Source organism: Condylura cristata, unplaced genomic scaffold (assembly GCF_000260355.1).
Source record: "Condylura cristata isolate star-nosed mole 26May11 unplaced genomic scaffold, ConCri1.0 scaffold00024, whole genome shotgun sequence".
In the NCBI taxonomy this organism is placed as follows: domain Eukaryota; kingdom Metazoa; phylum Chordata; class Mammalia; order Eulipotyphla; family Talpidae; genus Condylura; species Condylura cristata.
The window spans coordinates 32,129,754-32,157,430 of record NW_004567125.1 but is presented as its reverse complement, the minus strand read 5'-3'; the positions used below and the strand labels follow the sequence as shown (position 1 = coordinate 32,157,430).

The 27,677-nt window shown below is 47.0% G+C and overlaps 1 protein-coding gene across 4 annotated transcripts; it reads left to right on the top strand.

Annotated features, from left to right (window-relative positions):
• Positions 1-1,549: 1,549 nt before the first annotated feature.
• LOC101625576 (cytochrome P450 4F22) lies at positions 1,550-27,677 on the top strand. 4 transcript variants are annotated; one of them, XM_004688667.2, is made up of 13 exons: positions 1,550-1,600; positions 9,163-9,385; positions 13,523-13,667; positions 18,488-18,541; positions 18,645-18,772; positions 18,969-19,090; positions 20,633-20,900; positions 21,848-21,914; positions 22,025-22,154; positions 24,674-24,807; positions 25,644-25,708; positions 26,332-26,414; positions 26,763-27,677. In XM_004688667.2, exons 2-13 carry the CDS (start codon positions 9,164-9,166, stop codon positions 26,938-26,940), a joined length of 1,596 nt encoding a protein of 531 aa, XP_004688724.1. In that variant the 5' UTR covers positions 1,550-1,600; position 9,163; the 3' UTR covers positions 26,941-27,677. The 4 variants fall into 4 exon arrangements, with proteins under 4 accessions (XP_004688724.1, XP_012584779.1, XP_012584777.1 ...); XM_012729323.1 differs by lacking the exon at positions 1,550-1,600 and adding an exon at positions 1,618-1,698; XM_012729325.1 differs by lacking the exon at positions 13,523-13,667 and having other exon boundaries at positions 26,763-27,673.

The window sequence follows — 27,677 nt, the reverse complement described above, 5'->3', positions numbered from 1 at the left end:
TGGTTACTGGCTCTGGGGCCTGTAAATCAGAACACTTTGGAATGATCATCCTGGAACAAGGGTAGGGGGAGTTGAACTCTCTACCTTTTATTTAAAGATTTATTTATTTATGCAAACGGAACTGGGGTACAGGCCAGACAGAGGTGCGGGGGTGGGGGGGGTGAGAGGATTCACCAGAGACAGAGTGGGGAGCAGAACAGGCAAATGGACAAAGTACACTGCTGAGGGGAGCAGCGGGCGGGTCAGAAGAGGTCTGCCGCGCCATGTGGGTCACCTCTGGGGCAGGCAGGGATCAAACTCATGCGGAAGTGGCTTTAGCTTCTTAGTGCTGTGCTTTATCCCGCTGCGCCACCAGGGAGGGCCTGAACTCTCTGCCCTTTTTGTTTATGGTTTACTGTGGTTTTAACTTTGGAACTTATGGGAAATAGCATATTGTTTTATAATAGTTTCAGCTTTCTCAGTGTCTAACTTAGCCCCTGCCTGAAACCTGAACCCAGATAGCCAGGTGTCTTCTTGGGCCTGCAGCCTTACCTCAGTTTCCTCAGGCCTGCAATAATGTTGGAGGTTTGCTTTTTCTAGTTTCTGATGCCATTTTTCCTCTCTGACACTTTCCTCCTGGATGTCTGGTATGTGTAAGGCCATTTGTTCTGTTCCGGGGAGATGGTGTCCCCACCATCTCTCACTGCTAGGGCTAGCTGTGAGTACTTCAATTTTTCTGCCCAGGTCAGCCGCCCACCTACCTACCAACCCAGGAATGGTAGCTGACATCCTAGGGGGTGGGGCTGACCCTGTCTCAACACATCTGGAGCAGATGAGCTGGCCAAAGACAACATCCTAGGAGGAAGGCCAAGTGGTGGGCAGCCAGTGCATGGTCTGTGCTGCTCGTTGAGTCTGGAGGTCTCCCTGGAAGAGGGAGAGAGAGGTTGCTAATGACTACAGAGTCTCAAATAAGTGATTTGGACCCAGGACCCAGAGGAAGCAGATGGGCTGGGTTCCAAGGGCTGGTGGATCTGAGGATTCCTGGGGGTCCTAGAGGACGCTCCCAGTGGTGGGGTGGTGGGGGTACATGGGACGCCAGGGGGTTAGGGACCCCTTGTCTCAGCTTAGAACAGACCCTGAGGTGTGGGACATAGGGAGTACTGGTGTGGGAGAAGAGTATTTAGGAATGGCTCAGCAGGGAATCTCAGTGCTAATGGGGGCCAGGAAGGAATTAGGGGGCAGGGAGTCCAAAGGTTTGGAGCTTTTGGAGGTTCGTGTCTTTTTGTCTCTCCATGTCTTTAGCTCTCCCCTTCTGTCCTTTCCTTTCGGTCTCCACCTGCCACTCTCTCCAACTCAGACTCAGTCTTTCCCTTTCCGTCTCTAAGCTTCCGTGTCTCTAGTTCTCACCATCTCAGGGGGCCGCGCCTCGGTACCGCCCAGAGGCTGAAAAGACCGCGGGGGGCGGGCAGGGCAGGATGAGGGGGGGGGAAGGGCGGGCCCAGGGCGGCACGCGGCGCGGCCGGGCGGGGTTAAAGGGCCGGGCAGCCGGATGGGCCCATTCAGAGCTGAGGTTGCGGCGTGGGTGCATCCGGATCAAGGACCTGAAGTGGAGACCCGCGGGGTGAGTGTGAGCCGAGGGGCGGTGACAGAAGCGCCGTCGCGGGCTGCGCTGTAACCCTAGGAGCGTTGGTTCCTGTGCGGGCGGTGCTGATGGTGGAGGTCTGTATCCCGAGGCCCTGGATTCTCAGGACCGAGGACGGGGCTGCGTGCTTTAGACTCTTGGGGGCAGGGGAGGGGTGTGTGTCCCTGACGGTGGCTACCTTATGCACGGTTTTTAATGTATGCACGTCGGGTCCTCGGTGTATCCTTTCTGGTTGTCCTCGGTGAGAAGTGGCCTCGAGAAGAGCTGCCCCTTGTCAGCAGGACGTCTCACATGGATCCTTCCCACACCCCCATGGGGTAACTGGGGTTTTCATCACTCCATATTGCCGATGTGGTGATGTCCACTTGTTACACTTGTGGTAAAGTCCAGCCTCCATCTTCCCAGGACCCGCCCTGGATTTTCAAGTGCATCTCTCTGTGGAAAGAGGATGCTCTCCGGAGCCCCAGAGTTGGCTGTTAGGGCTATTGAAGGTCTTATACAATTGGTCTTGGCAGATATTTGTTGGATGCTCTAGATGATGCTTCCTGGCCCTCAGTAGGGCTTATCAGCTGGGGTGTCTTAAGTTGGAAGTTGGAAGGAGACAGGGAGGCAGTGGAAAGTTGGGATTTGAAGAAACCAACTCTGTCTGACCCCAACATCCTGGCACTTTCTTGTGGCCTGGGCCTCTCTGTAGAGCCCAGCTTAGGTTTCTGAATTGTAACATTAACTCTGCGCTGGTATCGGGTGGTGACCGCAGTTGGTATCTGCAGAGGGGATGGATGATGTGGGAGACATTCAGAGAATGGGAACCCATTTCTTCTCCCTGGCAAGTCTTGGGTTGAATTCTCCAAATCCTAGGTGGCTGGGTAGGGTAACTACCCAGCCAACTACAACACTTTGAGGTACCTTTGATTAAGGGCTTACTATGTGCCAAACCCTGAGCAAAGCTCATTAGAAATGCTTTGTGTTCATCACAATCCTGTGAGGTGGGTCTATGGTCCCTACCTAGCCAATGAGGACCTTGAGGCTCAGTGAGGTGTAGACATTCACCTGCTGTTACACAACTAAGAAGCAGAGCCTTCCGGGATGCTTTCTGAGGGTCATGTCTAATCATGGACATGCTTGCTTGAGATGGTGGGCAGGAAGGATTGCATTTCTAAAATGATCTAGATTACTGGTGGTTTTAAAAACTTTATTTCCTGTGAGGATCTCCTTTTGACTTGAGGCTGCAGGTAAAAGCTTATAATATGTACCAAACTGCAGTGGTACTTCCCATTCCTTGCTCTGATCTCCCAGAAATGTTTCTGATGTTCTTTCCCCAAACCCCAGAAATCTGGGGCAAGCCCCCCCATCTTACCTCAAACCCTCTGGTGCCTGGCACTTTGGAAGAACTTGAGTCTGGTGTGGGACAGTCTTGTGGCTTTCAAGGGAACAAGAGAAAGCCATGAGCCAGGAGAGGGGCTTGGAAGAAAGAGGGAGTAGGGAGCAGAGCTGGGGTGTGGGGTAGTAGGGCCAGTATGGGGTGACTGGATGTCAGGCTCCCAGCAGGCCCCACCAGACATAATTTCCAAGGAGCCAGGGTCCAAGTCCTGTATTTGTTTCTTAGGAGCCCACATACCTTGTATGACAGGTCTCTGGCTGGTGGCCGGGCTAACCTGACAAACCAGAGCTCCCTGGGCGTGGGCCGGGCCAAGGAGCCAGTCACTGGCACCTCCATTTCCAGATAATGCAGTCCCCAGTTGGATGGGTGGGGCCACCTCTGCCAGGGCGGGGCTGCTGGGTGCCATACCTGGCATTTGGATGAAACTGGGGCCAGTGCAGACAGGAGTGGGCGTGCCGGCCTCCCACAGTGTCCTGTGAGTGTCAGCTTTGAGTTTTCCTTGCTGCTGTAAAATAGCAATAGGGACAGGAATATGATAGTCCCCTCTATTTGCAGTTCCCCTTTTCAAAGTTTCAGCTACTCTCTATTCAAATGTGGTCTGAAAATGTTCTGTACAATAAGATGCTGGGAGTGGGGAGAGAGAGAACATTCACCAAACTATTATTAGAGTATAATTGTTCTATTTTGTTATTGTTAATTCCTACTCTGCCTAATTTATTAATTAAACTTCATCATAGGTGTGTGTGTATAGAAAATGTAGCCTCTATAAGGTTTGAGACTATCTATGATTTCAGTTATCCTCTGGGGATCTTGGGACATCTCCCCTTGGGGGAACTGCTGTAATGGCTGATTTTGCATTCTTTGTGCTAAGTCTAACCTCACTGAAGTTTCTCAAACAACCTTAGGTGGGGCTGCTGGGTGCCATACCTGGCTGCTATTATTTACCCATTTAATTTTAGTTTTAAAATTTTAAGTTGAATATAATATACATATGGGAAATGTACCTTCCAGAACGGCACAGCTTAAATTTTTTACAAATTAAACATACACGCACCACCAGGTCCCAGATCGAGAAAGGGACCTGTACCCCAGAAAATGCAGGCCCCTTACCCACTGAAATGTCTTAATTCATTTTTCATTAATTTCAATTTTAGACTTTATTTTTAGGTCAGTTTTAAGTTTACAGAAAAAAATGTGCAGGAAATATGGAGTTGTGTACACCCTTCCCCCTCCCCACTCCCCACAAAGCTTCCTATTAACAGTCTGCATTAGTGTGGTCCTTTTGCTACAACTGATGAGGCAGGATTGATACATTATTATTAACATTCACAGTTTGTATTCCAGTTCACACCTCCTGTGGTAAAGTCAACTAATTAATTTTTATAGTTAATTAAAATGTTTTTGAATGGCAAGATGTGTTCACAGTTTAGAAAAGAAGATGTCCCCAATGGGGGAGAGTGAAAATTAAGTCTCACTTCCTCCTCTGGCCCTGGTTCTTATGGGCCCATCTGGTGGCATTTTAAACAATGGAGACAAACTTCATCAACTATAAAACAACTACTTAAAGGTAAACAATTGCATTTAGGGTATTCATATGGTGCAACCATCACCTCTATCTAGTTCCAGAACACTTTCATTACCCGCTAAAAGAGACCCTGTCCCCATGAGCCATCACACCCAGCTCATTCCCACAGATCCTCATAGCCATTCATTTGCTTTCTCTCTGTGGCTTTGTCTGTTCTGGATGTTTCCCGTAAGTGGAATCACACACTCTGTGGCCTTCTGTATCTGGCTTCTCTCACTCAGAGTCATGTTTTCAAGGTTCATCCATGTTGTAACATAAATGGGCACTTTATTCCATTTCATGACTGAATAGTATTCCATGGTGTGAATGGATTACATTATATTTGCCCATGCGTCAGTTCATGGAGATTTGGTCTGCTTCCACCTTTTGGATTTTGTAAAGTGCTGCTATGAATATTTATACACAAATATCTCTTTGAACTGCTTGTTCTACCCTTAGATATATAGCTGGGAGAGGAATTACTGGGTCATGTGGTAATTCTATCTTTAACTTTCTGAGGAGTGATCAAGCTCTTTCCCACTGTGGCTGCCCTACCTCAGAGCTTTTTTCAAGGGCATTGAATGGGATTGCTGTTGTTTGGGGTCAGGAGGAGCCTGCTGTAGAGTGTGGACAGCTTCTCCCAGGCACTTGTTATTGAGATTCCTCTCTTGAGTGTCAACTGGACCTCTTGCTGCTATTTTGTCACTGGGAAAGCTGTGACAGTCAGGCTGCAGCCTGGGGGAAAGAGGTGACCACGTGGCCCCTTCTTGGCTGGCTGTGATGACTTCCCTTTCATCCTTGGTAATCCTGAAAAGGTCACACTGGGGTGGAACCAGAGATTATCTTTTACAGACACCCCACCTTCAGACAGGGAAATGGAGGCCCAGATCACACAGTCATTTGGTGGAGGAGTTAGGATTAGAATACAGTTCCTTATGGTGTGTGTGTTTAATAAGCCCCCTTTATATAGGTTTTTCACTCACACCTCTTCCCAGAGAGACCCTCTTAGACCACTTCTTCTAAAAGAATTCTCTCTTACTCCGTGTATTGATATCCTTAGCTGCTTTATTAAATGCACCAGTACATTTAAAACAAAACCTATGCATTGTCTTACAGTTCTGGAGAACAGAAGTCTGAAATCCTAGTGCTGGTAGGATAGTACTTTCTCTTAAGGTTGTAGGAGAGAATCCTTCCCATTCTTCTAGCTTCTGGGGGTTCTAGGTGTTTCTTTGTTTGAAATCACCCATTCTCTGCCTACAGCTTTATATGGCTTTTCCCTCTTTTATGCATCAAATCTCCATCTCCATTTCACATATAAACATACTTGTGATTCTTGTTAGGACTCATCTGAATAATCCAGGATAATCTCTTCATCTCAAAGTCCTTAATCCCATCTACAAAGACTTTGTCATATAAGTCACAGTACCAAATTCTAGAGAGTCGGAGCTCATTTTATTTGTTTTTCAGGGAAGGGGAGGATGTTCAGCTTCTTCCCCAACCCTGTTTTACCACCTTTATGACATGTAGCCACTGTATGGGGTTCCATCATTGTACTGCTGTCGCCTTCCATGATGGCCTGGATAGACCAAATTAGTCCTGTTTGACATTACCTCTTCAGCATCTACAACAGAGTCACTTGCATAATCAGGACTCAAAGAATATTTGCCAACCGGATGCTGAAGAAATGCACTTAGAGCCTTTGGCAAAGGTCAGGCCTGTGGAGGGTCACAGTTATTAGTGATAATCACAAGCTGGGTTCCCCAACGTTGCTGGTGAATTGTTACCTATTGTTAAACTAGTAAAGAAATAGATCCCTACAGCTACTTTCTGTGGAGTACCTACACCAGGTAGTCTGTATTTTCAAGAAGATTTTTAGTTGTGGTAAAATACACATAAATGTCATTTGATATCTTTTTAAATTGTTGTATAGAAGAACTGGGGTATAGGCCAGAGGTGCGGGGGTGGGAAGATTCACCAGAGACAGAGTGGGGAGCAGAACAGGCAGATCCCCTCACTGCTGAGGGGAACAATGGGTGAGGTAGGAGAGGTCTGCCACGCCATGTGGGTCACCTTCCTGGCCAGGATCCAACTTGTACTGCAGTGGCTGTGGATAGCTTCGCCGCACTGCACTTTAACCCTTTGTACCACCAGGGAGCCTCCAAAATATTATTTATCTTACTTACACCATTTGCAGAAAACATGGATGGAGCTGGAAGGGATAAGTCAGAATGGGGGTGGGGGGGGAAGAAGGATGGTGGCAGGTGCCAGGGGCTGGGGAGGGGAGAGGAAATTGAGTTTAAAAGGGACAGTATGTCAGCTGGAGAAGATGAGAAAGTTTGGGAGTGGTCAGTAGTGGTGATCATGGATATATTTTTGGCGACAGAGCTGCAATTTCATTTGAAATGGTTAAGATAACAAATGAGGTTCTCCCTGGTGGCCTAGTGGTTCAATCTTAGTGCTATCACCAATACAGCCTGAGTTCTAACCCCAGTCAGGGAGCTAACCCACATGGCACAGCAGACCTCCTCTAGGGGCCGGACATAAATAGAATTTTACAGTCTTAGTCTTTGTGTGCCTAATTTCCTTTACTTAACATAATGCCATCCAGCTTCATCCATGTTATAGCCTATATCAGAATTTCCTTCCTTTTAAGATCTTAATAATATTCCATTGATGGGCAGGCCTCATTTTTAAATTTCTTCCATCAGTTAATGGATACTTGGATTGCTTATACCTCTTGATAGTCATCAAGATTGTGATTATTGATGCTGTGAGCATCGGTGTACAAGTATATGTTTGAGTCTCCACTTTCACTTCTTTTGAGTATACCCAGAGATGGGATTGCTGGATCATGTATTAGTCTACATTTAGTTTTTGAGGAACCATCTTACTGTTTTCCACACATGGCTACACCAGAGTACAGTCCCACCAGCAATACAGAAATGTTCTAGTTTCTGTACATCTCTACCAAAACCTATTTTCCTTCCTTCCTTCCACTCTTTCTTTCCTTCCTCCATCCCTCCCTTCTTTTGTTACATCTTCCCTCCCTCTCTCTTTCCTTTCTTTCATTTTTAATAATAGCTAACCCAAAGGGGTTGGGATTCTCTAGGAACTGAAGGATTTGAGGGCAAATATTTTATTTGGGAAGTGATCACAGAAAAGACCAGTAAGGAAGTAAAACCCAAAGGATAGAAAACAGACTCAAACATACACATGTACATTCATGTTCATAATGACATGTTTCACTGGAGGTGGATACAACCTAAATATTCAACAGTGAAGTATCACTCAGGTATGAAAGCCCTGACACATGCTCCAAGGTGGGTGAGCCTGAAAATGACGCTGAGTGAGAGGCCAGGCAGAAAAGGCCACACCTGTGATCCAGGGACAGGGACTGTCCAGAAGAGGCAGATCCGGAAAGTAGGTGGATCGGGGCCATGGGGGTGGGGGCAGGAGTCATGAGTGCTCTAGAGACAGGCTTCCTTTTGGAGTGATAAAATTTAGAATTAGAGGTGATGGTTGTAAAACACTTTGAATGTCCTAAATGTCATTGCTTTGTTCATTTTAAAATGGCTCGCTTTGTGCTGTTGGAGCTCACTTTGTTGTTGTAAATGTTGTTTGTAATTATGCCAATGGAAAGGGTTTGTCCAATATTCACCGTAAATAGGGTGATAAAAAGTAAAAGTGGGGAGTGTAGCCAGGACTGAGGCCAAGGACTGTACCTGAGAGCCCCCAGGGGGTTGCTGGCAAATACAAATGGCCTCTGGGAATAGACTAAGATGGTTTGGGATTTTGAGGAGGGGCTTCTTTGGAGAGGGAAATAGAAATGACTGCAGAAAGGAGAAGGAAGAAGGATGTTTGTCTGGACTCCAAGATTCAAGGTTTGGATTTCTTCAGCATTTGGGGGCCAAGGGATTTCAGCCCCAGACTGGGACAAGTCTGCTGTGGACGCCTGGAGGTGGCGGCCTTCAGTAGCCAACCTTGGAGAGGAAGAGGCTTTGCAAGTAGCTGAGCTACTGAAACGGTTCCTGGATTTTGCTGTGGTTACAGCCTGGCTTAGCTGCATGAGTGAGGCCATTTGTCAGGTCATTGGGTCACTGTGACTCGATCTCACTTTAATTGAAAAAAGAAGGGGGAAAGTAAGATGGGAAAGAGAGGCAACTGAGAGAGAATCTTTGTTACTGTGAGTAGCTGGAGACTAATCCTTCTGGGGAATTCTGGGAGTGTGTGTGGAGCCACACCCCAAGGTCCCTGCACTTGAGGCAAGGGACCTGGGGGCCCTTACCCAGTAATGCTCACCAGTTGGTTGACAACTGCTTTTAGGGAGGGAGAGTGTCTTAATTTTCCAGCATTCTGGTCAGCATGTACAGGCAGGAAATTGGGAGGAATGCCCTGAAAGTTAAGGCTGTGAATGTCACTGGTCACCTGGCCGGAAGCCACAATTGGGGGATAAAGAGGTATCTTGGCATCTGGGACTCATGAGTGCCTAGGTGCCAGGCACATTACTCCACAGATCATCGTACATGATGCATGACTGGGGGGCATGGCTGGAGGGTGGCTCCCTCCTGCACTGACCCATCCCACGTGTCCCCCTAGGATGCTGCCGGTCACAGAACACCTGCTGCACATCCTCGGGCTGGAGAAGACTGCCTTCCGCCTCTATGCCGTGTCCGCACTTCTCCTGTCCCTGCTCTTCTTCCTCTTCCGCCTGCTGCTGCGGTTCCTGAGGCTCTGCCAGCGCTTCTACATCACCTGCCACCAGCTGCGCTGCTTCCCCCAGCCGCCTCGGCGCAACTGGCTGCTGGGCCACCTGGGCATGGTGTGTGAGGGTGGGCAGAGGGCTGCGGGGGTCAGGGCTGGTATGTACCAGGTGTTTGGTAAGGATGACAGATCTGCTGGTTTCCCTTATCCCCCACGCCACTACGAATCTGCTGGAACCATGAACAGACGCTTGAGGATCAAAAAGGGCAAGCAGCGTTCCCAAGGTCCCACAGCTAGGATGAAAGAAAGAGCTGACTCTCCAGTTTTCTCTGTAATTTCAAGCTACTGCTGTACCACTCATATATGTGACATACCCTGTGTGATAAGACATATCCAGAAAACAGGTACCAATGCGTGCCAAGTTTATTGGGTTTTGGGATCCCAGTGGAGGGAGAGAGTCTTTCTTGAAGACTTGTCTCCCTATCTTCATCCCTAGTGTGTTTCTACACACTCTTTCATTCTCTCTAATGCCGTACTCCCAGGTCAGGGCCTTAACCCTCTTTACATTTCATTTATTCTTTCGTGTATGTGAGTCAAGTAATATTTCAGGTACTATGTACATATGAACGCATTCCGTTCTCTTGACAACCATAGGAGGTAGGCCCCAATTTGCACCTGAGAACTGTGCAGCATAGGAAGGTTAAGTAGATGGCTTAGGTTACACAGCTCCCAAGTGGCACTATTGTGGTTCAAATTCAGGTCATCTCACTCTAGCATCCTTGCTCTTAGCAATTTCTCCTCTGCTGTCTCTAGTTTCTAGATGAGAAAGGTTAGGCCCTCAGAAGTCAGAAAGAGAGAAAGCCAGATTCCTGAGCGTGCTGAGACTCTCTGGGGCCCATACTCTCACTTGCCTGATGGAGTCAAATTGTCTCCCTTGCAGCGGTTGAGATTATCAGTGTGGACTTGACACCCACCCTTATCATCTGTGTGACCTTAAGAGATCTGCTTTATTCCCCCATGCCTCAGTTTCCTTATCTGTAATTCAGGAACCTCATGGGATTGTTTTGATGATTTCTGAAATCTTGCTGTAATGTGCCTGGCACCCACCATGCAGTGGTGGATGTGTGTGCTCAATAACTGGTTCTGCAGATCGGAATTACAAGTCATTCTAGAAATGTGTCCGACACTACTTGAGGTGAGTGTCTTGGAAGAATGAGCCTGGAGATACCTTTCTGCTCAGTCATTCAAAGAACATGATTGTGAATTTGGGAACTACCCTCGCAGGGCCAGCTCTGATCAAGTATGGGCTGTTTGTGCCTAAGCTTCCCCTCTCCTATCCCCCACTCCTGCCCAGGCCTCGTCCTCCCCTGGTGGATCACAGTCCAGCTTCTTCCCTGGGCTCCTGCTTTCACTTTCACCCCACCAGTCTGTCCCCTGTCCTGGTCCCAGAAGAATTCTTGAATTCAGCCATTTCCCTCCCCGCCCCCACCTCCACCTCCCCTCCAACTCATACACCCTCCATGAGTCTCCACTGTGGTCTGGAAAAAGTCCCAGTGCCTTAGCTGGGGTTCAAGGCTTTTTAGACTCTGACCTCACACTGCTCACGTCTTCCATAGGATGATTCCTGCTCCTTTAGCAAGGCTCTGTCTCCCCACCTCAGTGACCTTTGCTAAAACTGTTCTTATCTAAGTGTCCCAAATTATACACACTTCTGCTCATTGTTCATGTCCTAGCTCTAGTGCTCTGGTGTCAGGAAACTGTGGCTTGGATAGTGGTCTTGAAGAGACCAGGCTCTGGTGCCCTGGGCAGTAAGGGCCAGATCTGAAACCCAGCAAGACCCCTCATGGGCCCATGAGACCTGGAAAGGCCATGATCTCCCTTGGGTGTGGGCAGGCTCAGAGCTAAGCCTGACTGAAAAAGACTCAGGAGCCAGAGAGGATTCATTTTTGTTTGTTCACTACTGATTCCTTTGACCGGGGGACCTCACAGTGATCGGGTGCTGGGTTAGGCCCCTTCATGTCTGAGCTCTCCCCTGATGCTTACAGCCTATGAAGTAGGGAAAGATCTGCCCTATATTATAGATTTTACCTTTGAGGTTCAGAGAAGGTGAATTTAAGCTTAGCTTCTTTTGACATTAAACCTGAAGTGCTTCTGCCTTATGTTGGCTAAGAGCAGGTGCTATTTATTTATTTATTTATTGAAGTAACATTGCATTATCACATCATATACATTTCAGGTATGCATCATTGAAAATTAACACATACTCTTTTTTTTTCCCTCCCCCCGCTGTTTTTGATCCCATTCCCCACTCCACCCCCATAAAATGTCTCTGTTACATAGTTGTTCATTATTATTATTATTTTCTCGCCTGGTCTGTCTTAGTCCTGCTATGAGTGAAACCATCCGGTATTTTTCCGTTTCTTCCTGGCTTATCTCACTAAGCATGATCTTTTCCAGCTCCTTTCATGTTGCTGCAAAAGGCATGTGTTTATTTTTTTTTTGGCTGCTGAGTAATATTCCATTGTAACACATACTCTTAATGTGTGTATATATGCTAGATGAAGTTTGTCACTAAGAGAGCAGGTGTTTGGAACTGGGTGGCTGGTGTTCAGACACTAGTTCTGCCACTGTAGTAGATGATGCCAATGCCTGCTCCTGTCTGGGTTCCATGGACTGACAACCAGCTGATAGCACTTGTGTTCCAGGGCTTTCTCTGGAAACTGGAACCCACCCAGCCTCATGTACTATGAACCTGAGAGTTACTTCCCAAAGAGTGGCCTTCGGCCAAGTCTCTGGAGCAATGGGATTGGAAGGTCAATACCCCACTTCCTCACCCTCAAGCAGGTTGACTGAGATGTCAGTGGTACAGAGCCCTGGCTTCCCGTGGTGCAACTTCTGCATTCCACGGTCTACTTCCCTTCTCATGTCACTTCCCCACTTTCCTTCCCATGTTTTTGGAGAATCAACCCTCAGATCAACTACTTTCCCTAGAACTCTTATTTCTGGCCCTCTATCAAGGGGAGTTGAAACCAGCAGAATTTTCCTCACTTAAAACTTCAGACAAGGTACTGGACCTTTCCGCACAAAGGAAGATGAAGAAAATAATAGCAACAGCAACTCAAAGGTTCTTGTGTAGATTGAAATAAGAGTAACTGAAAAATTATTGGAGTTATCCTGGGGTTATCCTGGGACCCCCCAACCCTGCATGCTCTGAAGAGGTTACGTCATCTGCTACATAAAGACAAAACATACTCTTAATGTGAAAGAACTTTAATATAATAGTGTTATTAGAAAAAGAGGAGAAGGAAGGATAATAGTTTCCCAATAAAAAACCCAAAGTTACCCACAACCCAAAGTTGTGGGTAAACACACAGCCAATAGCGTTGGCCCAGAGCAAGGCCACTGAGACCCAGAAGTGCTACAAGGCTGAGGCATTTTCTGGTGGGGAACCACAGAAAAGGGGCCAGGCAAGTCTCGGATGGAAAGAGAAAACTCAAAGTACAAGTCAAGCTAACAATGCCTTTGTCAGCCTCCCCATGAGTTTCTCCTTTTAAGTGTCTCCTTCTATGTCCCCCAAGTGTCTGGTGCAAGTTCAAAGCCAGGAAGCCAGCATGGCCTTCTTACATCCCTTTGCTCCAACTCTTCAGTTCCACCTTTCTTTAGGTAGGGCAGGGAACACGGAATCCCTCCTTTTTGTGGAGACCACACTCTAACAAAATGTAGCAGCACCCAACACAGTGCAAGCACACGTAAATGCCAGTCTTAATCATTACAATCATGTGTTGCTTAGCAACAGAAACATATCCCGAGACACATATTCTTAGGCATTTTGTCATGTGAATGTCATACTAAGATGGTAGTGCCAACCCCACTCCAAAGCTAGTTGTCATACCTGGTTGGGACCACTGCCCTCTACACTGTCCCTCATGACCAAAAGATCATTTAAAGACACAAGACTGTCTTGTGTTTACTATCGTTGTCTTTGCTTCTTGGACAGTAGTCATGTGTCAGACCCCATGCTGAGACACTCATTTTGTTATTTTATGAACCCTCTCAACTGCCCTCAGAGGGAGAGTGGACTCGTCAGCTTTACTTTTCAGATGAAGAAATGTAGGCTAGCATGGTACCACCAGGAACCCACAATCATACATTCATCTTGCCTTATTTTGAGGGCAGGAGAGAGGGTGGGAGGGAAGGGCTAGGGTGAGTTGGGGCTGGGCACTGCCTCAATCTTCTCCTTTGCCACGTTTTGCAGTATCTCCCAAATGAGTCAGGCCTCCAAGATGAGAAGAAGGTGCTGGACAATATGCACCATGTGATCCTCGTGTGGATGGGGCCTGTCCTGCCACTGCTGGTTCTGGTGCACCCTGACTACATCAAGCCCCTGCTGGGTGCCTCAGGTAGGTGGGCCAGAACTTGGAGTGGTGGGCAAATCCAGCGCCTACCCAGGCTTTTAGGCACATTATCCAGATGAAGGTTCATTTGAATAGGTCTTTGAAGGGTGAACAGGAATTTTCCAAAGCAGAAATGGCAATACAGACAATGGGGACAGCATGGGCAAGGTGTGACAATGTCACACCAAAGATCCAGGAAATTTGAGGGGATGGCCACCCATCCGGAGGTCAGAGCTGAGCTGGTTAGGATAGGCAGTTGTTTGCCCAGGATTTTAAATGACTGTTGCTCAATTCTAAGCTTTGGCACTCCCATCCTTTGGGTTCTGACACTCCTACTGTGGTTATTCCAGTCTACTTTCTTTACCTGGGCTGACAGAGAGGAAGATGTAGAAGGATTGCTTCTCTCTTCTGTAGTACACTCCTATCCCAAAGAGTCAGGTTCCCAATTGTGCTTAACAAGGCCTCATTCAGCCTTTGACAGACAATGCCAATTAACCCCTTCCAGGAAGCCTTCTCTACCTCCCTGAAAGACCCTAGTTCTCTCCTCTGGACTTTTACATTCTCATTCCTGACTCTTTAGACTGGCTATATCTGGCTATGGCTCTTTCATCCTCGTCAGTGGGATTCTGGATCCCTAATATGGTTTTATATGAAGCTGGGCACCTCCAGGGGCATCTCAGGATGTTTGAGAGAGGAGGGGTGGGAAAGAGAGCTCCATGAATTTAGGATCTCTGCCCCCTGCGTGAGCCTCTACAAAGACACATCTGGAGACTGTCTTCAAGACAATTCACTCCCCACCAACTGCCCCTGCCAGGAGCCCTGAAGGCGAAAGGGGCTGCCTTCCTTCTCTTCCCCAGCTGTGTCTTTCCCATGCCTCATTATTGTGTTTATGAGGGGATGACTGTATCCATGAAACAAGGAGAGTAACCTAAATCCCGGAGAGGTACTGTTTCTAAAGGATGGGACCATGTTGTAAAATTGGCCCTGGGATTTGGGTGGACTGAATTCAAATTCTTGCTGGAACACATTCTTGCTGTGTGATTCAACAACTCATCTTACCTCTCAGGCCCTCAGTTTCTGATCTATAAAAGGGGTTAATTGTGAAGACTCAGTATTAGAAAGTAATGTAGGTACTGATAAGGGTTTCTTCTCTTCTGCCTTTCTTCATGTAGTTTTTATTCTTTTTCTCCTTCTCTATCTCCTCTTCCTTCTCCTTCTATTCCCCCTCCTTCTCACATCATCTCAAGTATCATCCTGTGTGGTTGTGAGATTCCAAGAAGATCACAGAGTGGCTTCCCCAACATGGGAATACTCTGGTAGTTTCCCTCAGGACAGGCAGGCTAGCCACTGCCTCCTCAACTGGAGGAGCTGGATGAGGGACTCTAGGTTGGGGAGGGTGGGGTTGTGACTCAGGAGAGGCCTCCTGGCCCCAGGGTGCCATGCTCCTCCATAGCTGCACACCTGGGATTGGACAGCTCTGGACCCAATTTGTAGCTTCCATTCCCTGTTGGGATATCCTTGGGGCCACCTGAAGGGGGTGGTGGCTCTGAATTTAAACCCACACAGTTGTTGGGCTCTGAGGAAGCCATGGATCCCCTTGGAACCTCTGTTTTTTCATCTAATGGGCATTTGGGGTAGAGTGTTCATGGAAGAAAATCAATGAAAATGCTTTATGGAAGACAAGGCATATTATATAGGCATAATTATAGCTTACTTTATACATTAATTTTTTTTATTGAGATAAAATTCACATAACATATAATTACCCACTTTAGTGTATACAACTCAGTGGTATTTAGTGTATTCAAAATGTTGTGCAACTATTGGCTCTGTTCTTAAAAATTTTCATTACCCCATAAAAAATTGTATTCATTAAGTAATCACTTTCCCTCTCTCCTTGTCCCCTAATCTACTTATCTCTTTATAGATTTTCCTATTCTGGATACATAATACATTAGGAATTATATTAAATGTGGTCTTTTGGAACCCCTTCTACAAAGGATTTATTTATTTATGCATACAAGAACTGGGGTACAGGTCAGAGATGTGGGGGGTGAAAGGGTTCACCAGAGACAGAGTAGGGAGTAGAACAGGAAGATCTACTGAAATACACTGTGAGGGGAGCAGCAGGCAAGACAGGAGAGGTCTGCCACGCCAGGTGGGTCACCCTTCTGGCCAGGTGTCAAATTCATGCTTCTGTGGCTGTGAACAGCCTCATAGTGCTGCCCTTTAACCAGTTTCCCCACCAGGGAGGGCTCCTGGAACACTTTTTTTTATTATACTAATATTTTGAGGTTGAACCTCATTGTAGCATGTATTAGTACTTCATTCCCTTTTAAAGGCTGAGTAATATTCCATTTTATTCATATATGGACATATCAAAAATTGTTTGTCCACTTATCCATTGATCAGCATTTGGGTTGTTTCTTTTTGATAATGAGTAATGTTATGAACATGTGTATACAAGTTTTGATGTGTACATATATATTTTCATTTCTCTTGGGTTGTTGCTTCATTGTAGAATTGCAGCATCACATGGTAATTCTACGTTTAACTTTTTAAGAAATTGTCACGTTATTTCATTTTTCAATAATAGTGGTCTTCTGTGAATTGGGGACCCAATTATCGATCATACAAATTTTCAATACCAATAACCAAGAATAATCATCATAGTTATATAATTGGCTATTTTCATTTACATGCACAGATACTTGATTAACTATTCATTTACATGCATAGATATTTAATAGCACCTACAATGTGTTGGAACACATTAAATTATTCGGTTTTTGAAGGATGGCATGAGGCAGGAAGCCTTGTTTTGTTTCCCCTTTGGCAGATGAGGAAATAGAGGGCCAGAGTGATAATCTGCACTTTCTACAATTAATCAGTGATATGGGCTGAAACTTGAACCCAGATATGGCCATCCCAGAGGCAAAACTTTCTATCACCGTAATTTTCAGCTTCCACCTGGGCACTGTCTGGATTTTTATTATATGACTTTCTTCAAGGATACCATCCCCTTTAATTGGTGGTGGTTGGGGTGGGAGATGAGAGCAGCAACCGGGACAGGCTCACCCATGACTGGGTGGTCAGGGTTAGCGTGGAAGGGATAGAAGATGGGAGAAGGTTTAGCTGTGGAGGAGGTTTGGAGAAAGCTTCTGGAGTATGTTGGTGGAGTTGGGCCTGAAAGATGCACAGGGTTTTCCAGATGAGGAGTACTAGGTGGAGGGTGCTGTTCGTGCAGAGGTGCAGATGTGTGAAAATGCCAGGGGAATTCAAATGTCTTGGAGTGTCTAGAGTGAAGGTGATTTGTAGGTATGGAGTTAAGCAGGAGCTGGACTCAGGGTACCTGTGTACAAAGTGGATACATTTGTGTTTTATCTTGGGGGTCATAGGGAACCATGGGAGTTGTTTGAGTAAGATAGTCATTAGACAGATCTGTGTGTCAAAAAGACTCTTGAGAGGTCAGCCTGGAGTTCAGAGCCCAAAGATGAGAGGAGCAAGTAGACTCCCACCTTTCTCTTCAATGCCACTTCTCTCAGAAGCCTGCCTGATTTCCAGAAGCCCTTTCTCTGGGCCTCCCTTTGTACCTGTCATACTTTCTACATTCTTGATAATTATGTGATGTGCTTCTGCTTCCTTTCTCCACTCCAAACTGAACTCCTTCAGGTAGGGTGTGGAGCCGAACCATCTCTGGATCTCTGGTATTACCCAGAATGGGTTGGGTACAGAGAAGTAGCAGAGAGGTGTGCAAGTGGGAGAATGAGTGGACTGGTGACTATACATACAATTGGCCAATTCCTGGGGAGTGTATATGTAGGTGACTGAGTCACATCTTAGGTAAAAGTGACATCACTTGAATTTCAGGTATTCCTCCTGGGGTCCCTGCCCACTGTATTTCAAATTTATCTAGCACATGGAAAGGTAATTCACTCTATTCATCCATCTGTCCATATGTTCATCCATCTACCCATCCATTCATCTGTTCTTTGTCTCTTCATCCATCCAGCCATCCTTTTATTGGCTCATTTGTTCACTGAATAAAATTTATTAGCATCATTATGTCAGTGATTGACATGGTTCAACCCCTTGAGGGACTTTTAACTGGATACAATCCAGAAGAAATTAGAAGGATGAGGGAAGAGTGAAGCAGGGAGAGAAACTGGTGGAAAGACTCAAACAGAGAGAGAACTATTTTCCTCCAGGAAACTGAGAAACATACTTTGATATTAGGGTGCTCAGTTTATGTGTTGGGCATGGATAATAGAGGTTTTTGGGAGGGGTCTGAACTGGAGTCCATCATTCAAGAATTTGAAAATGGGCTGGGCAGCTGGTGCTTGAGGCTGATGGGTGTGTGAACAGGAAAGTACTCATTAAGATCTAGAGTTTGATAAGATCACCCCTGGAGTCAGTATACAGGACATACTGGAGAGGGTGAGGTTGGAGGCTGAGCTAGGGGCAAAGAAGGGAGTGGGCTAGAGGAAGACTCTGGTGAAGTAGGCAATTCTGAGTGGGGGGACACAACCTGGGTAAAAGTGAAAGGCAGCATGTGAGGTAATATGGTGGATATTGCAAGATGTAGGGTGGAGCAGGGTTTTTCATATTAGCCTGAATTGACACATTTTTTTTCTAGGGCAATAGGGAGGCATAGGAGGTGTTCGGGCAGGGGAGGCTTATGTTTAGATCAGCATGTTTATAAGGATCTTTATGGGATTAGTGTGGAGGATTGAGGGGCAAGGTGGAACGCTGTAACCCAGATAAGAGACCCAAGGGTCAGAGGGACAGAGCTCTGTTTTGAGCCATCATTACTTCTTCCTCCGCAGCTGCCATTGCCCCCAAGGATGATCTTTTCTATGGCTTTCTGAAACCTTGGCTGGGTGAGTGAGGGACTGGGTAGTTTGGGTTTCAGGGAAGAGGGGGCAGGGTGTGGGATTTCTTGGTGTTTCAGAGTGACCCATAAGCTCAATTTTATGACTGCAGGAGATGGACTGCTGCTCAGCAAAGGTGACAAGTGGAGCCGGCACCGTCGCATGCTGACACCTGCCTTCCACTTTGATATTCTGAAGCCCTACATGAAGATATTCAACCAGTGCACTGACATCATGCATGTGAGTCCATGTTTCATGGGAAGAGGTTGTCCTGGGAGTATGATTGCTCTGGGCTCCAACTCTTGGGCAAGTTATGCATATAAGGAAGCCTCTTTATCTATAAAGTTGGCTTGTCATGAGCAAGTGGCTAGGCATTGTCAGCTTGGCTTAAGGTCCAAAGTCACCGTGACCATGGCCATGCATCTCTCTTTTCCAGGCTAAGTGGCGACGCCTGGCACAGGGCTCGGTGGTCTCCCTTGACATGTTTGAACATGTCAGCCTCATGACCCTGGACAGTCTTCAAAAGTGTGTCTTCAGCTACAACAGCAACTGCCAGGAGTGAGTGTTCCCTCTCTGGGGAAGATGGAGGCAGCTCTTTAGGGGTGAGGTGGTGGTAAGGAAAAAGAAAATCTTAGGTTTTAGGCACTTCTGGGAAGCTAGGAGCTGACATTACATAGCTGAGCCTTTTCCTTATCCGAAATATTTAACATCCTAATTCCTTCATTATAGTCATCATGTGAGAATTAAATGAGATAATGTGAGTCAGTGGCTTGACACATAGTAGGTGATCAGGACATGCTAGTTATACTCATTTCTCCAAGAAGAGTGGGAAGCATTCCTCACTCTCTGAGTCTTAATTTACTTGTTCGTAACACAAAGATGACAGTTCTGAACTTTTGAAAGATGGCTAGAAACACTGCCCTGGCATTACAGTAGATAGATACTCAGTGAATATTTTTTCAGATGAATGAATGACCATTTCCCTGGTCCATTCATTCATTCATCAAATACTTGTTGTGTACCTACTATGTGCCTGATACTATGTGAACTGTTGGGAATATAGTGGTGAGCAATAGATTAAGTTTCTGTTCTTTGGAGGTAAAAGGAATAAAGGAACAAGAATAAATGGCAAGCATGTAGCACATAGTAAATCCTCAACATTTAGCAGTTTAGTATTTTTTGAAAACAATACCTTTAGGAGATATGATTGATATATTATGTAATTAACCCATTTAAAGTATACAATCTAGTAGTCTTTACTGTAGTCACAGAATTGTGCAACCATAACCATAATCAATTTTAGAATATCCTCACCAAAATAAGCCCTGAACATTTTAGCAGTCACCCCTCCTCCCTACTAATAACTCTAGGAAATCATTTGTCTACATCTGTCTTTATAAATTGAGCTATCATGGAAGTTTCATATACATAGAATTATAGAGACTTTGTGTTTGGTTTCATCTACTTAGCATGTTTTAAAGGTTCACCCATATTGTAGGATGTCTCAATAATTCTAATTTGATGAATAATATTCCATTTACCATGAATTACAACATTTTGTTTATCTGGTCATCTATTGGTGGACAGTTGGGCTGTTTCCACTTTCTTGGTGAATATGAGTAATGCCACTGAAAACATTTATGGACAAGTGTCTGTGTGAACATATTTTTTTTTAAATAATGTAATAATTTATTTTTACATCATTTGGTGCCTTTTTCCATCTTAATTGTAATCCTCGAGGGCTTCCCATCACCAAATCAGCCATGTGCCATCACCATAGTCCAGTGCACTTCCCTTCCCCCAATGGATGGAGCAGAGGGAGAGTAGTTCAGCCAATGGACTTTGGTGTCTAAACTGGTTTTCATAGGAAAACCATTGTTTCCTGTGGCACCCCATTGTTCTTTCACTACATCTAAGAATTGGCTGGTCCCCGGAGGCACCTCTCTTTCTAATGGGCCAGATCCCAGATGACAGATTATCGGAATACAGAAAACAGGAAAATGTAGTTAACACAAGCCTCTCTTTGTCACCTACCCATTGGTGGAGGAAGTTTGTCTTATGGGATGCGCCTGTGCTCATGGCCCTTTTTCTGCCTGGCAGGAAGTTGAGTGATTACATCTCGGCCATCATCGAGCTGAGTGCCCTGGCTGTGCGTCGCCAGTATCGCCTGCACCACTATATTGATTTCATCTATTACCGCTCGGCTGATGGACGACGGTTCCGGGAGGCCTGTGACACGGTGCACCATTTCACCACCGAGGTCATCCAGGAGCGACGGAGGGCATTACGTCAGCAGGGGGCTGAGGCCTGGCTTAAGTCCAAGCAGGGCAAGACCTTGGACTTCATTGATGTCTTGCTTCTGGCAAGGGTGAGGCTGGAACCCTGCCCAGGCTAACATCCTCAGATTCCTACCAACTGCATAAAATGAAAACTTTCAGACTAGAGTGGACCGAGGGTGCTGGCTGGCGCAGAACACCCAGTAGTTCTGAATTAGTCTGCTAGGCTGCCATAATGATGAGTCACAGACGCAAACAATAGAAATTAATTTTCTCCCAGTTTTGTGGGTTAGATGCCTGAGTGTCAGCAGGCTTAGTTGCTTCTGAGGTCTCTCTTCTTAACCTATAAATGGCCCTCTTCCCTCTGTCTTCCCTCTAGCATAGCTGTGTCCAAATTTCATCTTTATAAGGACAGTGGTCATACTGAGTTAAGGTCTGCCCTAATGGCCTCATTGTAACTTAATTACCTCTGCAAATGCCTTATCTGTAAATCTGATCACATTCCGGGGGGTTAGTATTGCAAGTATGAATTCTGGAGGAGGGGGTGAGGTACAATTCAGCCTACAACACTTGCAAAGATGAAATTCAAGACATGGAAGAAATGTGACACTAAGTTATGTCCACCAGTCACTCACTAGTGCTGCTCGGTGGGATTTCTGAGCAGTGCCTGGGCTCTGCTTCTAGATTCCAGTTCTGGCTCTGCTGCTTCATCGATGTTTGACCTTAGTTATTTAAGCTTTTTCTCTCTGCATCAATTTCCTCTTTTACAATGTGGTGATCATGAAACCTAGTCATGAGATAGTTCTTGGGCCTCTGGTGGAGGCTTGATACTAACAGATCAAGAAATAAATCCCTTCTCCTTCCATCTGTGATGCTTTTTCCCTCTTTCAGTCTTTCTTGAATCAGCTGCACACCTCACTGTGCCTGGAATCCTTTCCCTTGCAACTTGTTTTAAGTGGAGGGATGTCTTTGCTTAGGATCCTCTAGAATGTGGAGGATGGGATGTAATAGGGTGAACATTGTGCACTGGCCATTGCAGGATGAAGATGGAAAGGAACTGTCGGATGAAGACATCCGGGCTGAAGCAGACACCTTCATGTTTGAGGGTAAGGATATGGGGTGAAGCTGGGGGAAGACAGGCCTTCCTGTCTCCATTGTTTGAAGCATTTCCACCATCTCCAGCCAGCCCCCATTTGAAAGTCTCATCTGCCTGCAGGTCATGATACCACATCCAGCGGGCTCTCGTGGGTGCTGTTCAACTTGGCCAAGTATCCAGAGTACCAGGAGAAGTGTCGGGAAGAAATCCAGGAAGTCATGAAAGGCCGGGACCTGGAGGAGCTGGAATGGTCAGTTTGGCCTTAAGGGGAGGGTAGTGGGCAGGTGGAGCCTACAACCTTGGGTGTGAGTCCCTGCTCTACTACCTACTGACTGTCCACAGCCCCAGATAAGTCATTTAAGTGTCTTCAATTTCAATTTATTTGACTATAAAATGGAGATGACAGTAACACACATGCTTTCCTAGGAGTTCTTGGTTAGGAGTGTCTTTATCAGCAATGGTTGCACTAATGCTGCATAACAAAACAGCCCCCAAACAGTGGTTTACAGCAAGCAGTTATTTTTTGTTCTTGTCTGGATTTTACTCTTTTACTGCTGGATGCCACTGAGTTGAGAGGGGCTGCTTCTAAACTGTAGTTTGAATCCTGGCTTGTTCCATGTGTCTCCTCATATTTTCCTTGAAATGGCAGAGACCTTGGGCATGTTCTTCACAAGGCACATTCTAGAAGCACAAAGAGTCACACAGTTTAAAACTTCTGCTTGCATATAACATTGCAATTGCTAAATTAAGTCATATGGCCAAATCCAACATGAATGGGGCAGGACATAGACTCTAACCATTTGAACAGAAAACACATGACAGACTACTAGTATATAATTGGAATATGGGGAGAGGAGAAGAATCTGGAACAATACAGACACAATTTAGAGATTTTGTGGATTTGGTTCCAGGCCACTGCAGTAAAGTGAATATTGCATATAGGTCAGTTCTACAATTTTTTTTTGTTTCCTAGTGTATACAAAAGTATGTTTATACTATACTGGAGTCTTTGAAGTGTGTGATAGCACTGTGTCTAATAAACAATGGACACACCTTAATGAAATGTGACATAGAGTCACAAAGTGGGCCAATGTTGGAAAAATGGTACCAGTAGACTTGCTCAATGCAGGGTTGCCACAAACCTTCAGTTTGTGAGGTTCAGTAAAGTAAGGTGTAATAATGCAATGTAACCTGAATTCCTTTAGATAGGTGTGGTGTAGAGCTGATTCTGGATGATGCACAGAGAACAGCATTAAATAGCATCTAGTTTTTTTTTTTTAAAGATTTATTTATTATTTATGCATACAGACCTGGGGTACAGGCCAGAGGTGCAGGGGCGGTGAGAGGATTCACCAGAGACAGAGCAGGGAGAAGAACAGGCAGACTGACAAAGGACACTGCTGAGGGGAGCAGCAGTCAGGAGGGGTCAGGAGAGTCTGCCGCGCCATGTGAGTCACCTCTGGGGAAGGGATTGAATTCATCTGAATTGGCTTAAGCTTCTTAGTGCTGTCTTTAACCTGCTGTTCCACTAGGGAGGGCCTGCATCTAGTTTTTTAACTGAAGTGATACTGGCTCATGACATGTAGGTTTCAGGTGTATGGTCTTATAAGTCAACACGTGAAGTCTAGTTTCCATTTATCATCAAGCAGTTGGCCTCTATTACCCGATGGGCCATCCCTTCTACTGTTAACATCTAACAGCAACAGAAGTCCCTCTAGGTTCAATGTCAGTCTTATGTCAATCTTTTGGATTCTTACCTCAGTGGGATGACCTCAGGGGAGCACCCTCAGTTGGGTATATTTAATATCATCAGTACCTTGCTAATCTTTGTTGATCTGCCCCTACCCCCTTTCTTAACAGAGGGAGAAGATGTCTAGATTCTGAGAGGTGGGTAACTAGCAGTCATAATACGCTCCCATTTCTAGTGGAGCCCACATATAGGGGTGCAGGTATGGCCTATGCCCATTATGGTAGTGACATAAAGTTTCATTCAAAGAGAACCTGGTTCCTGTCCACCCCTGACTATGGAGGTGTCTCTTTTCTTCTTTCTCCTTTTCCTAATAAACTGTCCTTTTAAAATATTAAAAACAAAAGACACACACACACACACACACAAGAAACAAAAACCCCAACAAAATAGCCTACTGATTTAAAGAAAATCTAGATCGTGAACCAAGTTGTAACTAATCTGATTTTGGACTTTGAATTCCAAAGACAAGAAATAAATAAATAAAAGAGATTAAAAATTAGGTAAATAAAATACAGGTCGGTAAAGGGCTGTGGCCCTGGGTCTCTGGATTCCCAGTGACTTCCACTTAAGGCACCAGTTAGGGCTAATGCTGGGGTCACTAATGCTGCTCTGATCAGTGGGAGTGGTTTCCACTGTTTTGCAGTTAAGATCAGTGTTGTGTATGTGCACAATTGCTAATGCTGGAAATTGGGGCAAATCTGAGATCTTGGATTGATGTCCTGTGTTGTTGTTTCTGAGTGCACACATGTATGTGTGTTTATACATGTACACACATCTGCAAGACATGCAACACACATGTATGTGTGTGTTGGGGAAGTGTGTATGAGTTTTAATGCATGTGAGTGTGAATATGTATAAATGTGAACACACAATGTAACACACATGTAGATGTGTTTATAGATGCAAATACATGCATGCTTGGGTATATGTGTTCATGTACATGGAGTGTGTGTGTGTGTTTGGGGGAGGAGTAGTGCCATGGCCTGACCCTGGGGTACCCGTTGCTCTGTGACCTTCAGGGATGACCTGACCCAGCTACCCTTCACAACCATGTGCATCAAAGAGAGCCTGCGTCAGTTCCCACCTGTGACGTTGGTCTCCCGCCGCTGCACCCAGGACATCAAGCTGCCAGATGGGCGCATCATCCCCAAAGGTACCCACCCACCCACTGTGTGCTGCTCTGCTGCCCACAGGGAACTGGTTATGCCTGGCCCATTGCATCATCCCTGTAGATGGGGCAGCTCTGTGTTCTTGTTGCTATTGGGGTGATGGGAGAGACCCAGTGTGGGAGAGAGAGGTGGGTAAGTTCAAGTGAAAAGAAAGAACTGGGTGTAGAAGGGTGGGCCAGGCAAGGGAAGGTAGGGGGTGCTTAATTCAGTTGCTGGATATCCTCTGGAGACCAAGCTCTGTTGTGAGTGTCTACAGAGGCCTCAGCGCCAGGCCCAGGCCCTGAGCATCACCCACTTTGGGGGCAACAGAGTAGGGCACAGATGTGCCCATCTACATCGAGTCAGGGATTGGGGAAATGGAAGGGGGCTGAAGCAGCCTCAAATAAGGAGCAATGGCTCTATTTGGCATGGAATGCAGGGAGTGAAAGAAGGAACATGAGAGGTGAGCCTTGGAGGTTGGAAGTCAAAGAGAGCTTGTTTATGGAGCAAAGCCTCCGGGTACAGATTGTGAAAGGTCTTGAATGCCAAGTAGAGGCATTTTATCTTGATCCTCAGGGCAGTGGGAATCATGGCAGGCATTTGAGCTGGGGATGCACAGTGTGAGGTATGTGAGTAAGAAAGAGTCCTGTTTGGCTAGCATGACATGCAGAAGGCAAGGGATAGGGGCCTCAGGGACAAGAGGTGGAGTTGAGGGGGGGCATTAGAATTTTTCAGGAAGGATGAGTAGGAAGGGTGGCAGATGGCTCATAGGAACAACATGACTCCAAGGGAGGTGGAGGCCTGGTCCCCTTTTGCCCCACTGATTCCACCTTCCCCCCAGGAATCATCTGCCTGGTCAGCATCTACGGGACTCACCACAACCCCACAGTGTGGCCTGACTCAAAGGTGATCTTCTACCTCAACCTCCCTTCTTTCAGCTTCTTTCTCCTTGGAAAGGGCAATCTGCCTTGGGTCATCTCTCCCCTTATTCCCCAGGGAGTCAGATTGCAGGACTGGGTGCAGGGTCTCCCTGGGTGAATGTGTCTCCCTCCATTTTTAAATTCTGCTCACTGTTAATTTATCAGGTCAAAAAACTGCTGGGGCAGTGAGGGCAGAAGAAGACACTGTGTTTGTCCTCATGGAGCTCACAGCTAACTGTGGAGGAAGAAAACAAGTAAAATACAAAATCATTTTGGGTGCTTATAAATGCACAAAGGAGATTAAAACTGATGCAGAGAGTGGGAGCACCTCAGTTCAGATGGGGAGGAGAGGCCTTGCTGAGGAGGCCCTTGGCACTGAGACCTGAAAGCTGAAGAGCAGGGGGAAGTGTGACCTGGGAAGAGGGGTGGGGGGAGGGACAAAGTTCCTGTGATGGGAAGGAGCCTGTTATGCCTGAACACAGAAGGCAGAGGTGGCTGGATTGCAGTGTGGTTCTCGCTGTCCACCTGGGTGGCCCCAGAGGCTGAAGGAGGGAACCGGGCTGGGCTGGCTGGGCCAGGCTCCAGACTGACCCCGGGCGCTCCGCCTAGGTGTACGACCCCTACCGCTTCGACCCGGACAAGTCGCAGCAGCGTTCTCCGCTGGCCTTCGTGCCCTTCTCAGCAGGACCCAGGTAACTCTTCTTTTCCCCACGGCCCAAGCCTCGGAGGAACTCTGAGGCCACTGGAAAGTCAGAGATGTATCGGCCTGGAGCCGCGGTCCCGTCCCTCTCAGTGTTCTTTCCGCTAACCTGGCACCCTCTTTGAACCCTTACCACAACAGGGAGCCCCCAGCCAGACTCCATAGCATCCCCAGTCCCGAGCATCCACTGTGTGCCTCCTCGTGTTGGAATTGCCTCTCTTTCCGTTTTACAGATGAGGGACCGAGAGGCATGAGGGGGAGGCCACCAGTCCCAGGGATCCCTCAGCTCCCAGAGGCAGGGCCTGCGCTCCCCTCCCCACCCATGTCCCCCTTCCTCCAGGAATTGCATCGGACAGAGCTTCGCCATGGCGGAGATGCGCGTGGCGGTGGCGCTGACGCTCCTGCGCTTCCGCCTGACAGTCGACAGAACGCGCAAGGTGCGGCGGAAGCCGGAGCTCATCCTGCGTACGGAGAACGGCATCTGGCTCAACGTGGAACCGCTGCCTCCTCGGGCCTGAGCGCCCGCGCGTACCTGCTGACCCCGGGGACCCAGGACCCACTTCGGAGGGGCCGAACCTCCCCCCGACTCCGCAAAGACCCTGGTAGCAGAGACCACGCCCCTCGAAGTGCTGGCTGAGTCCAGGCTCCTCCGCAGGGCAGAGTGACAGTGCAGGCCACGCCCCCTAAAGCAAGGCCCTCCCTCCTGAGACTCTGATCCCGCCCCTGTGCCCCAGGTCCCGCCCCCCGAGTGCCTTTTCCTGCCCTCTTAGGGGCAGGAGCAGGCTCGGCCACGCCTGCTAGATTCCAGGCCAAGCTCCTCTTGGGTCCTGCTCTGGCCCCCAAGTTCCTGCAGATTCAGGCCCCCAGGCCTGGTCACCAAACCCTGTGAGGACCTAAGAACAGACACTTAAGATCTCTCGAATTTAAGCCTGGGATCCCTACTGGCTTCTGAATTGAGGACTTGGAGTTGGAGTCAGAGGTCAGCTTTGAACTCAAACAGCACCTTCCTGAGTTCTACCCCCCCACCCCTCTCTGCTCTTATGGACCCACTCCTCAGGCATCAGGGTGCACCCTAGGGCCGTGGGCAGTTTGCTTTTGTTGTTTTGTAAACCCAAACTCTCACAAACTTCTTCCTTCCTTACTCAGAGGCCCTTTGCCTACTATTTTGATTATTTTGTAGAATAAAAGCAAAGGATGCAGACTCCCTCTTCTTCCTCCCTCATCCTCTGGTTTGGCCAGACCCTACATCTGGAGC